The sequence below is a fragment of the Meleagris gallopavo genome, chromosome 2 (assembly GCF_000146605.3).
Source record: "Meleagris gallopavo isolate NT-WF06-2002-E0010 breed Aviagen turkey brand Nicholas breeding stock chromosome 2, Turkey_5.1, whole genome shotgun sequence".
NCBI classification, from domain to species: domain Eukaryota; kingdom Metazoa; phylum Chordata; class Aves; order Galliformes; family Phasianidae; genus Meleagris; species Meleagris gallopavo.
The window spans coordinates 84,374,421-84,388,188 of record NC_015012.2 but is presented as its reverse complement, the minus strand read 5'-3'; the positions used below and the strand labels follow the sequence as shown (position 1 = coordinate 84,388,188).

Below are 13,768 nucleotides of genomic sequence, written 5' to 3'. Positions count from 1 at the left end.
TTTTTTTTTTTGTCACTTTTGACCAAGGATGCAGTCAAGTAAGATGCTGGATTCCGTAGCTTACATTTGTAATTTAAGTTTTAAAATTTTTAATTTTTTCCACTGTCAGTGACTTTAGCATGAAGGAAGTGATTAGGACTTACTGAGTTTATGGACTACATTACCACAAATTTCCTGATGAATGATGTATGCAAAATATTTCAGTGTAAGATTTTTTTTCAATCTTTTTGAGATTGCATTAGACTACTTAACTTTATTAGAAACAAATTTTATGAGGGGTAATGTAATTCCTTCCAGAGAAGATTTAGTAGCCGAAATGTCCTACATGAAATTAAAGTATCAGTTATTAATTATCATCAGAAGTTCTGTATGAAATTTCCATTTACTTAATCAAAATCCTAGAACATTTGAAACATTTGCACTCACTGTTTCCATAATGAATAATGTGCTAGGAACAGTAATAATGAAAAATACACTTGTCACCCATATAGAAAAAGTAATATCAACTGTTCAGTGACGCTACTAATTTTACCTTGTATTCATACTGATTCTGATTTCTAGCACTCCCTTTAAAAAAAATTATTTTCAGGAAGACACATCAGGAGGCACGTCTCTCTAGTGTTTAGCTTCTCATCTGGTTTTGATAAAAAATTTTGAATTATTCACATACAATTAGAGGCAGTCTGGACTGACTTTGTAGAACTTGTTTAAAACGATCCATGTAATGTTTAGACACTCATCTCCACAACTCAATACATAGTTTCTTACAAAGAGCTTCCCACCCCCAACGCAGCCTTCCTAAACCATGTTAATCATGAAAGCTACCTAAAAATGTTCAGTTTTGTGTCACGCCCTATTGCTGGGTCTTGCTGGCTTCTATCCATGCCCTGTGAGGATCTGGAGGGTGAGGTGGAGACCTTCGCAAGGGCCAGGCTGGTAGGTGGTATCCATGGCACTTCTGGTGTGCTCTGATATGCAGGGTTCCTCCACAAGCATTCTGATGGAACTGTCAGACTTAAAATTATGCTTCTAAAGGAAAGATAGCACTCATGGCTGCATCTCATTTTTACACAGTGGTCAAATGGCTAACACGTAACTAAGAAATGAGAGTTTACTTTAGGACCCTTCTCACATGAGGCTGGTTCAAGCATGACTTTCTTATCTGGCCACTCTTCACACTGTTTTGAAGAATAGATATTATTTCACATCCTTTGGGCACAAGTAGATGCAATATTTCTCTGAACTTGCAGAACTTCAAGTATGAGATACATCCGTTCATAATGAGAGGAAGAAAACAACCTGCGCAGCAGGTCCACATGATGCATAACTTTGCTGATAAGTGCTCAGGCTATCCATCTTCACTTTTTGAGAAATAATATTAGTGTAGCTAATTTCTGTTTCCCAGTGCTGACAGAACCACAGAACTATAAGGGTTGGATGGGACCTCTAGAGATCATCTAGTCCAACACCCACGAACATGGATTTCTGTCAGCCCATTGTGATCTTAGACTTGTTGGTTTCCATTAAAACGTGTATTATAATTTTTTGAATAGCCAAAAGATACTAAACATAAAACTAACTGTATGGCATGTGTGATGTGCTTACTATATACATATAAACAGCTGATGTAAGTTATAAAAAAATGTAAATGTGATCAGAAGGGATTACTAAATTTTAACTATTTGCTAAAACAGTTCTTCATCAATGTACAGGTGTCCATTTGAGATGTTGAGGCCGTGATGATCACAAAAAAGCAAGTCAAAAATCAAATGCATTGTTGTTGTTTATTCAGATGAGTGAAGCAGAGGTTAATGGGCAATTTGAATCGGTGTGTGAATCAGTGTTTAGTGAAGTTGAAGCTCAGGCAATGGATGCCCTTGACCTCCCTGGATGTTTCCGAACAAGAAGCCACAGTTACTTGCGTGCCATTCAGGCAGGCTATTCCCAAGATGATGAATGTATACCTGCGATGGCATCTTCCAACATCACCTCAACTATCAGGTCAACCACAGGTAAGCAAATCTACACTGTCCCTTCCACTCTCCTGCATGTAAAAATACGTAGTCTTTCGTAAAAGGATATGTGAAAATATACTCCTTCATGAGAGGATATTTGACACTGGAAATAACTTCCCTGTGTAGTGATTTCTGATAACAGCATTCTTTTTTTTAAAAAGTGTGCTATTGCGGCTTGGAATAATCTCCTTCTGGGGAGTTTCCTGTGTGCATTATTTAGTGGAGATGGATTTCAGCAGAGGCATAATTTGACCTCTATTTCATTTATTTTCCAAGTACAAATACAAAATTCTATGTACAAAAACATCATTTGTGTATTGTTATATAACAACAAATATAAGGTATCTCAATTATAAGGATCTTAGTTTAGGTCCTTATAGTATCAAAAGAAAAGTAGTACCAAAAGAAAAATGGAAGCAAGATTTTAAATGTTTGGTCTAACTGACTTAGAGGCAATTACCATAATTTAGAAAAGGATAACCAGTTGTATCAATACACTGAATTATAAACATGATGGCTTCAGTAACCATTAGCATTTGTTGTTGTATCATTCATTTTTAGAATCTTTAATATTCTTGTTGCAACTTTCTTTTATCTTATTTGTTACTTAGCAAAAAGGATAGCTGTATTCATTTTAGATTATCAGTATTTAGTATAGGTAGACAAATGTTTGCACAGAAAGAAGGAAAATTACTAAAAAATCTATAACAAATACTTATAATACATATTCTTTGCTAAGGGATTCCAAATTCACTTTTGTGCTTCCAAATATGTTAGTGGCAGTTCCTAAACATGATATTGACCTTGCAACACACCGTTAAATTGCGGTGCAGGCTGCTCATCTATGGAAGGTGAGAACATAGCTCAAAATGTGTAATGTACAAATACTTTGGAAATTTGCTTGACACGCATGTTACATAACAGATTGTTAGGAGGAAGTAAATTAAGGTTGAGTAACAGAAATCTGTATTCCAGAAGTAGTATAAAATGTTATTTTATCGTCAGCATAGCATTTTAATTTCTGTATATAACTTTGCATAAAATCAGGAGCTGTGACTTACAGTGATAACTCTAGGGACGTTTCTGTCCCTTGTTTAATAGAGATGCCTATATAAAAGGAGACTTACTGCTACCCGAGAGACTAATGTTTTATCTTTGTCTTATAGTAATGTGTGATCATTTTATGAAGAAACCTTCTATGGCAAAGAGCAGTGCTAAATACTTATTTTGATATCTGACTGTAGTTGCCGAGTCTGAGTATCTTCACAATTATTTTGGTTATCAAGATAATTGGTTTTCATCTGAGCTGTCTTGAATATATATGCCAGATAAGCCTAAAATTCTCAGCTGAAAAGAAATTATTCTCTCAGGAGTAACAAAGCTGAATAATAGAATATGTTTGGGAAAATAACTAGATTAGGCAATAAACATGTTTTCATCCTGGAGTTTTCATACTTATGAAAAATGTTTAGCATTGATTAGCAGTCTGCTGGCTAAATATTGAGGTACTGAAATCTATAACTTTTGCTTCACTCATAGCTTTGTCTCATTTTGGGAATGACTTATCAGATGGATTTTCTTGCCCAACTATTTAATCTTTCTTATTTGTTGTGGTGAAGTGATATTGACATTGAGAAGAAAAAAAGATCTCAAAAATAAAGATGATTTGAGATGCATTCCCCTGCCAGATCTCTTTTGAAGCCTATGAACTGTATAGAGTTCTAAGTGTGGTTCTGTATTCAAATTATTATTTCTGCTCCACTGTCCTCAGCTTCCATGGTGAATAAATATTTGAATTACAAACGTTTATCTGATTTAAAAGAAGAGTAAGGCTTATGTGACTCACTATTAATTGAAATTTTCAGTTGCCAAATAAGTTCTTGTTTATAAAACCCTAGGGGTAAACTCTTCCATATTTCTCTCTTCAGCCCTCGCCATATCAGAGGGAAATGCTTCATTTCCTATTATTACTATAGTTCTATAGTATAGAAAAAATCTCTTAGTTCTCCACTCCTCTCTGAAAATTGTAAAAAAAAAGCAGTTGCCTGAAATATGAAAATGACATTAGCAGATATTTAATGTTTATACGAGCTTCATTCAAATAAATGTCAGAAAGGTCAAAGTTTCGCACCAGCTTTCAATTCCAATTCAGCTTTTGAATTCTTAGGAAAATTACATTGCATTAATTCCCTTTTAGCTTCTGATGTTACAGACTCTTCTTGGCAAAGAAACTAAAGCAATTCCTTAGCAAATTGACAGGCAGTGCAATTTAATTATTCCTTGAAGTTTTAGTGATACAGGTCATGACCGCCTCTTATCGATGTTGTAAAGCAATCAAATCATAACACCCAGGCATAGCGAAAAATTAATTCATGTAACTAAAAACGTAAATCTAAAATAAAAATAATAACATTTGATCTATGAGATCAATTATAAACCTATGGAATCTATATTTACAGCATGCATTTTCTGAAAATTTTCCTAGATGTTTTAACGGCTTCCAGAAGGTGGAACGGTTGCAACTGTAATGAATATTACTTGGGATGTTATTAGTGGGCTCTGTTAAGAATGTTTCCTAATAGATGGAAAAGAATTAACAATAGCTCTTCTTAAGTGTGTACAACTTTCCAGAGAAAATCAGATGGCTCATTGGTAGAATCAAATGCTGAGTACGTAACTTTTCTGCAGACCCACATAGTTTAGTTGTGTATGGAATTCTAAAGGAGAGTGTGTGACAAGGCATAGGGCATTCACTACCTGCACCAGGTGTAAATGAACCAGACAAGTGACAGTGCAGTGGGGCAGCCAGTGCTGGAAGCATGCTGGAAGCTGGAACTGGGCTCCGTGTGACCCCTGCAGAGGCTCATCATATTTCTTTGTGATTAGAGCATTTCTGTCCATCCTGTCTCATTCTGTAAAGAGATAATGAACTCGATAAAAAATACTTCATGTTAAAAGCCCCAAATGACAGTATCTTTTCAGTCTCTGAACTGAATCCAGTCACAGCTGTCAGATGCACAGCTGAGAAAATACAGCTCCAGCTGCTGCTGCCTCCCACCTCATCCCTTCATCACAGACAACATCTAATTTCCTGAATGGAAGGCCACAAAGTGCAGGAGTCATCCTAAATACTACTGCCTTACATATTGCTCTTGCAAGACATGCTTCACTTTTCAGGAGTGCATAAAATCTGAATTGCTTTTCCAGGTAGTACCAGCTCAGTTCCCTGATGCTTAGGTATATTTTGATGGTTGTATGTCATTTTTAAGGCTCCTTACTGGTAATGCCTGGCTGGTGCAGCAGAGTGCTGTGGGGAGGTGACCTGTAGAACCATGGGACATGGTTTACAGGACATGGCGTAATGAGGAAATATTGGTGGTGCATGGTTGGACTGGATGATTGTGGAAATCTTTTCCATTCTTGGCGATTCTATGACCAGAGGATTATTGCCAGCTTGGTGCACAAGTGAGTGCTAGCCATGTAGTCCTGTTGAGAATCAGAGCCTGCTAGCAGGAAGCAGTGCCACAGGGCACTTTATCCCACTTAGCAGTACCCATTGCACTGAAAAGTAATTCACATAGCATTGTACAACACTGGATTGTTGTAGGAAATCATGGCTAACAAGGAAATGTGGAAAATCTTAACTACTTTCTGTTTCCACTTCATCTGAGAAGATCATCTTATTTCTGTTATGTGACCTATATGCAGAGATAGTTCTGTATATGACATACTCTGTATGTTATAGAATATTTCTGAATGTTTGCTCCATTCTTCCTGTTGATTTTGTTTGGTTTTGCCATGAATGTTGAAATACTGAGTTGGAACACTGGAGCTACCATTTGGATCTTCTGTAGTGAAGCAGCACATGTTGAAATTCCAGTCAGAGGGGCAGTTTCAGAGAGTAAATTGGAATTCACACCTCTAGCCGTTCAGATGGACGTCCTCAGCTCCAGATTACTGGATATTTGAATGTAGAAGACATACTATGTTTCTCCTGATAGTGGTTTTATATATAGCATAAAGCACTTTCATCTTCATTGAGAGAGACACTGCATCTCTAGCTCATTTCTCAGGAAGCCCATCTCCCAGGTGGGATATCTGCTCAGTGCGTATTGCTTTCATAGCCAATGTGAGACGGCTTCAAAAGAAGACTCTATAGGTATTGTATATGCAGGAATTGAAGTGCTACAGTCAGTTAGAAAGTCTCACCCTAAGTGACCAGCACAATCCATTTCAATGACTTGCCTCATTTTTCTCAAAAATGTAGCATTACAAAAACCTTTCTGGCTATTTGTATATGCACTCACTCTCAGCTAATTCATGCTATTAAACCAGAGCTTTCTGAAGAGATGGCACTTTTGTGCATTTCACTGTTCTCAGCCAGTAGGACTTTGCTTGGCAATGAGTAAATGTTAGAGGATTCCACATTTACTGAACTATTGAGCAGTAATTCCAAAACCCAATTAATTCAAACAAGGTCACATTGCATGAGGGAGTTTTCAATTACAACTCATAGCATTGCTCAAAATGCCTGAGGAATTGCAGGTTTCTTTTCTCCTGGCTTAAAGCTATTTTCAGCTTCCCATTTTTGAAATAAGAGACTTCGCAGGGTGAATTTTTATAGTTCCTGTTTGATATTGAGCCACAAAATGCTCATTGTTATTGAAGTGATTGCATAGTCACGTACCTACAAGCATACAGGCATGAGAATGTGATAATTCATTTAGAGATTATACTGTTTCATAGCACAATTGCTCCTACAGACCCCAAAAGGATGATTCTCTGGTTGCTATCTTAACGCTAATGACAGTACTTACAGTTGTTTGATTTTATTTCTCAAAGACATGAGGATACTGAATGCAGGTAAAGCTGAAGTTATGAAGCTATATATGGCGCTACTGCTGAGAGTCCGGCAAAGGGCTGGAATGTCTTTCCTGTGAGGAAAAGTTGAGAAAGCTGGGACTGTTCAGCCTGGAGGAGAAGTTGTTCAGGGGGATCTCAAATACATTGATAAGTGTCTGAAGGTAGAGTGTAAAGAGGATGCAGCTAGTCTCTTTTCAGTGGTGCCTGGTGATGGAGCAAGAAACAGTGGAGATACAAATTGAAACACAGAAAGCTCCATTTGACTGTCAGGAAAGACTTTTGTCTGAAAATAATCAATTGCTGGAACAGGTTGCCCAGTAGACTGTTATGTCTCCCTTCCTAGAAATCTTCAAAAGCTGCCTGGATGTGGTTCTGGGCATCCTGCTCTGGGAGTCTCTGTTTGAGCAGACATTGGGCCAGATGGATCCAAAGATCTTGGCCAACCTCAGCCAGCCTGTGATTCTATGGCACACTGCTTCTGACGGGGCAGTGATAACTTATTGCAGTGCTGCTGCAGACATCATACTCTATCCTCAAGTAGTATCCATATATATTCAATTGCACTCTTAAGTTCCTATAATAAATTCATGTTTTTTGTTGTTTTTTTTTTTAATTTTCTCAAGAATTAGATACTTCATTCAGGTGACTGCTTAGATCTTCTTAACCTACTGCACTTCTAGGAGAAGCTAGCCAAATGGGGAAAAACGTGCATGAGTTATCATGTCCACAATTTCTGTTTTCTCTATATTGAGAACAAATGCCGAGACTTAGGGATTGCAAAGGCATCCTTTGCTAAGTGATAGCTTGCATTGGTGTCCACAAAAGGTATATCTAAAACCACCAAAACTGTAATTCCAAAAAAGATACAGAAGGCTGTTTTCTCAATTATAATCTGCTTGTTGATTTTGTTTAATTACTGTTGGGGCCTGACGGAATTATCTGGCACTCGAATTCTCTGCAGGAAATATACCATATATCTGTGGGAGCACTTGAGGATCCTGAGTTAATGCTTTGATGCTGTGCCAACTTGTGCGCCTATACTGTGAGAATAAATCTTATACTAACAGAGAATGAGCCCAGTTGTACACTTGCATATGCACACATCATTTTCATTGCTCTGGGTGTATCTAGGAGAATAATTAGTCTTTAATTCTCTTAAATATATTGGAGTTCTGATGCTATGCTGGCACTGCTTTTAATAGCAGCACTACATTGTGAATGTGGCCTAGGGAGTCACTGAGATGAAGGTGACGCAAGGTCTTTAGTTTGAGAAGCTCAACAGCTTGGATGGCCAAGAAGCCGCTGCAACTCTTCCTAACTGTGGGATTTCCCGAGACCAGGAGAAAGGCTGTGGCTAATCGGGACTGTCTGGCCTCTTCAGGCTGATGGGGCATGAAAACAGTTAGAGAAGTGGCCAGCAGCTTTTTATAATTTTGTTCTCCTTGGTACAGATGATCTGCAGAAGCAAAGATAAAAAATGAGGTCTCTGTCTTGCGTTTATGGTTAGTTTAAAAAATGTGTAATGACTGCTTTTCCCTTGCTCCTGCTGTTCTGCGATTGACATAATTCCTCCATAACCTATTAGATTTGCTAGACAGCTGGCTCTTCTTTTATTAAAAGGACACCCATGTCCCCTTTCTTGGCAGAATTTGGCTTCAAAGCTGTTCTATGGGATGAGTTTTAAAAGAGTTTTCTCAGCTTCGTTTTCTGAATGAGAAAGGGAGAAAAAAAAAAAAACGCAGAGGAGTGGAAAAGAAACAAAAAAATGTCATGCAAGGAAGGTGATTCACTTCTCAGGTTTTTGAAGCCTTTCTGACGTGATAGAAGCTAGCAGTGGCAGAGGTAAAGCTCAGCCCATCTATTTAGCTTGATGCTGGCAGGAGGTTTTGTCCTGTGTGGTTGTGCAGCTGGGGGAAGCCTGCAGGATGGGTGAGCTTTCACCAGCTGAAATATTCATACTGCTTCCTTTCACTTTCAGTAAAAGGAAAGGCAGGACCCTTCTCCTGGCAGCAATTCTCCTTCATACCTCTGTGAATGGAAAAAGACACCTATAAGGAGTCTTCTCAGAAGCTTGGCATATGTTCAGTCCTGGGTTTTAATAGATGCCTGTATGTCAGGAACCATAATGTTGATGTGCACTGGAAATACATTGTTTTCTGTGCTGGCTGTAGAGAGGTCATTTTCAGTTCTGACATCTGAATTTTTACTAGCTGCATGTAATATTTCATCCATCAGAGGTTTTGGTCCATTAGTTAATTTAATTAAGCATAACTGTCTGGAATTTGACCAGACTGCTTGCTGACAAAATGGCCCTCAGCTTTGTTATGTTTTCAGTACAACAGGGATGCGAGCTGTTTTCTAGCTTCCTCACAGTACATACGATCTTCCAAAAATTATTGTGCAACCACCAGAGAATTCCTCTCCTGCAGGTCCTAGTGAAGATACAAGGACTTTTAAAGGCTGTGTGCAAAGTAAAAGTAGAATCCCTTTATGGCAGAGCAGGTCTTGTTCCCATAGGGTCCCACTTCTAGAATGTCCATTCACTAGTAATGCTATTTCCAAAAATATATTTTCAGTCTTTTATGGAAGCAAGTTTGGTTGCTTTCACTACTTTTCCATCTCATAGTGAGGGTGTTCTGATTAATTCTCACTGTTTATGAATGTTCTTCTCTGAGGGATGTTATTCCCAACTTGCAAAATTGCCTTTTCCAGGAAAATAGAATCCTAAGGGGCAGGTTGCCAAATTCAGACAGTCATGATGGCAGAAGCCAAGCAAGTTATTTGCTATTTAAATAATGTTATATCTATATTTGAGTGGAGTGATACAGAATTAAAAGAGAAAAATTCTCTGGTAATCTCTGGTTTTACTTCCAACAAAATCTCTATTTTGTTCATATGAAAATCCACTCGGGATGCTTGCACACTTCTGTTAACCCTTCAGAAACTCCCATCCTCTATTTTGAGCTCTCTGAAATGGAGTTTGATCAAAGCTTGTATAAAATTCTCCATTTCTGTGCATGGAATTTTGTTCAGACTTAGATCTACCCTGAAAGAGTGATTTGTAAACTTGATATTTGATAACATTACTTAAGGATCACTGAAAATAAAGTCGCTAAAACTGGTGACGTTCCTAGGGCATAAGCACAGGAACTTGTCTTTGACCAGACAATTTAGCTGAATGATGGAGGATTTGGCTCTAGATCAAGTAATTTAAATATAGATGCTTTAATGCAAATTAGTTGTCTGAGTTCCCATGTCAATAAAGTTTCATTTCAAAGATAATGGGTGGTACCATTTGAGATACCCACATAGGACCTACGAGAGAATTGCTTTTTCTTGGACAAGCAGCTGCATGCTAGGCAGAAAGACCTAGGACATCTAAAAAAGTATCAGATACCTATGTTTAGGTGAGTTTGACTAAGAAGGAATACAGTCAAAGTACCCCTACCTACACAGAGGTGTCTTACACTTACCTGCTACCACAGTATTAGCTCTGTACTTCTGTACACTATAAATGAAGTATTAAAGCATGTGGAAGGGGTAAAGTTTAGTGTCAATATATAGCCCATTAAAATATATGCACTGGAAGGTACAGTTTAGACAAACTCCAGAGCACTCTGAGAAGCTCACTGTAGATCCTTCAAGGCAACTAGAGGACATCCGGAAAGGTCTGGGGAAGAGACTGAGTTTGAAGTGAGTAACCAAGTATCACTCGGCTTTTTGAGTCTGTGAATGCAATATCAAGGGCATATCAATGAGTCATCACTTTTTATGTGCATTTCTTTTTTCTTATATTAAATACAAATGAACCTTCTGGGATTGTTCTGTGTTCAGAAAAAATACGTATATTTCCACTCTTAGTCTCTTTCCCTCAATAGAAAAAAACATAAAATTTCAGTTATAAAAATTCATCCCACCTAATACATATATCTAAAATGTAGCTGTCAAAGGCAGTCACATTAATGTCCTATTATAGTCAATGAAATGTGATTTATCCCCTTTAAGATTGGTATCTCTTATGAGATAAGTTGTCCTCTGGATGTTCCTATTTCTCCCTGTCGCCTATAAAAATAGTCTGCAGTGATGGCATAGTATGGCTAGCTAACTTTCAGACACCTCAGGTAAAAGTAAGACCTATTTACATTGCCTCATTGGGTAAAACTAAAGATTAATCCTGATCCCACTGAAAACAGGAATAACTGACTTACGGAGAGCCGCGCTCTGACTTGCAGAGTTGAGAGCTCAAAACCCAGCAACAATATTTGCTGCACCTAAATACAGAACCAGCAGCCTGCAAGTAGCTTTATGAGTATTTTTTTCCATACTGGTACCAGCTCCATCTGTAAATAGGGTAAAATGATTTCTTGATTTGACAGTTGCCTGTACTGTTGCCAATCTAAAAAGTGAGCTGTGGGATTGAGTCCAGACTCTGTGGATTAAAATAATCATTTAAAGTTGTTCATTTATCCTTAATTACAATATGATGTAATCATTTAAATTCTTTAACGCGAGACCATTATCGTAACACACTGTTATAATTATTCTACAGTGCAACACTTCCTTAAGGTTAACTGAGCAAATTGTTTTTTTCATATTACTCAGTTTGGAATTCCTTACTGAAAGCTAATGAAAATCACAAGCACTGAGCTACTGTAAGAATGGGAATAGAAATATACAAACAATATACAAACAAAACCAGCAATAAGCCTACCTAATACATCCGTGAGTGCATTTCAAGAGGCTGCTGGAAATTATTTGACTTGAGTGATAAGGGTTCATAGGAGGTCAAGTAAAGAGACTTTTTTAAAGTGTAGAATGGCAGCAATATTGGTTTGGTTCTGTTCTACTGAAAAACATTTAGGAAATGTTTATTGCTTTCATTGTGAAACAGTAACCCAGTAACAGCAGCTTTTAGTCTTTGGAGCTCTTTTATCTCTTTGTGTCTCACTGTTTTCATGAAGTGACATACAGTCAGTATTTCTGAAAAGCCTTACTTGCATTCTGTAAAGTAAATGGAATATAGTTCAAGTGTATTTTTCCTTCCTGCAACTGAAAATCTGAAATTATGCTTTTTAATGCAACTTCAGTATTTCGGAGGCACATAGGAACTGTTTAGAAGAGTAAAACAGCTGTCAGCACTTTGCTTTGCCATCTACAGGATGCTGGTTAGGCTATAATTTCTCACTAATTAACTGATCTAAAATAGAACCCTTTGTAACTAGTCCATCAGCAATCCATGAGGTTTGTGTTGCCCACATCTCTTTTAACGCTGGCAAAGCCTTACAGTTTCTGACCTTGATGTCTTGTTTGATTTGCATTTCTGTTTTGAAACTAACATTAATTACACTGTCAAAACAGATTTTATCGTTTATGTAACATGGGCTTCCTACAGACTTAAGTTTCCTCAATATGGAGATAATGACTTATGCACTGAATGGCTTGATTACAGTAATTCCTTTTATACTGTTCTCCGCCAAGTTCTAACTGGGAGATTGCAGATTGTTTTCAGACTCCAGCTTTTTCCAAATTTAGTGGTCACATTTCCACTTAATTGTTGCTTTCAGATGCATATACAGAACTTAAGCCTAAAAGGATCTACTATGATTATTGAGTCTAACCTAATGTACGCACAGATTTATAAAGATATCTCATCCAGAAATTTTGCCCTACCCTGGTAAATTCTGATTGGCGTTTTGTGTCAAACAATCAATTTCAATTTTTTAGGTTCTATTTTGCAGAAGCAGATACTGCTTAAAAACAGCATTTTGTATGAGATTCGTATGGTAGCAGTGTCTCTGTGACGTGTCATCTTGAAAAGCACATTAAAAAAAAAAAGTCATATCTTAGAAGCTCAAATCTTGCCTCATCAACAGTACGTTATCATCAAGGACCAGATCCCAAATTTGTGTGAATTGGTCTGATTCCACTGACTGAAGTAACAGCTTCAGAAAGGCTAAACAGCATGGTCTAGCTCAGTGTCTAAAACTGCAATCAATTTAAAAACTATGGAAATACAGAGGGTTTGTTTTTAATACTTCCAAGGAGCTTCAAAGGGACCTTGAGCCAAACTACTACTAGCTGCTATGCAGTAGCAAGGAGCAAGGAAATCAGACTTGGCCAGACCCTTGGTGTAGGCAAATTCCATACAACCTTGCTTCAGCAGCTCACAGGGGAGCAGATGAGATGAACCTCCCACTTTTCCAATGAATGCAGGTACCAGAAGAGAAGAGACATTATGTCCCAGTGTGTAGCAGAATCCTGCCAGCATTTTGATGGGTACAGAATAGTTGGCTGGAGTTTATCTCACCCAGTTAGGCATTTCAGAATTAGAGTCCTGATCTGAGCTGGTCATCCTTGCTTCCTTTATGACTGATGTAAAAAAAATAAAAATAAAAAGCAGGCATAGGGTGAGTCATTTCCTGGTTAAAAGTAATAGTAAAACATCTAGGATGCAAGTAGAATTGTCCCCAGAACAGAGATCAGAAACTAACTTGCTCTGTCTTTTAAATGGCTAATGTGAGCTGAGATGGATTCTACTCAGTAGTTCTCAAATACTGACTGTGTCTTGAAGGTATGATAAAACCAATTGCTACTATAAAATCTCACTTAAAAAATTGACACAGGATAAATGCAGTGCTTTGCTCCCGTGGACTATGGCAACATGAGACCATCATATTGAGACATGATAGCAAGAGACTATGATAACATTTGTACTTAATGTCTGAAAAACATTCATGTTTACCTAAACATAATACATATAAAATGATCCATCAGGGATAAGAAGTTAGGTAGTTGGCACCTAGACAATGTTTTCAGTTATGTATATTAAATAAATTGCAGCCTATCATATAAACTGTGCTGATAAAACTCATCTGGATGTAAGCAGTCTG

General features: G+C 37.6%; 1 protein-coding gene across 1 annotated transcript in view; it reads left to right on the top strand.

Annotated features, from left to right (window-relative positions):
* Positions 1-1,729: 1,729 nt before the first annotated feature.
* The window catches only part of LOC100544955 (disks large-associated protein 2), a 50,989-nt gene continuing 38,950 nt past the window's right edge, over positions 1,730-13,768 (top strand). The window contains 1 exon segment of the mRNA XM_010707780.3: positions 1,730-2,012. Within this exon segment, the coding sequence (XP_010706082.1) occupies positions 1,793-2,012 (220 nt within the window). The 5' untranslated portion in view covers positions 1,730-1,792.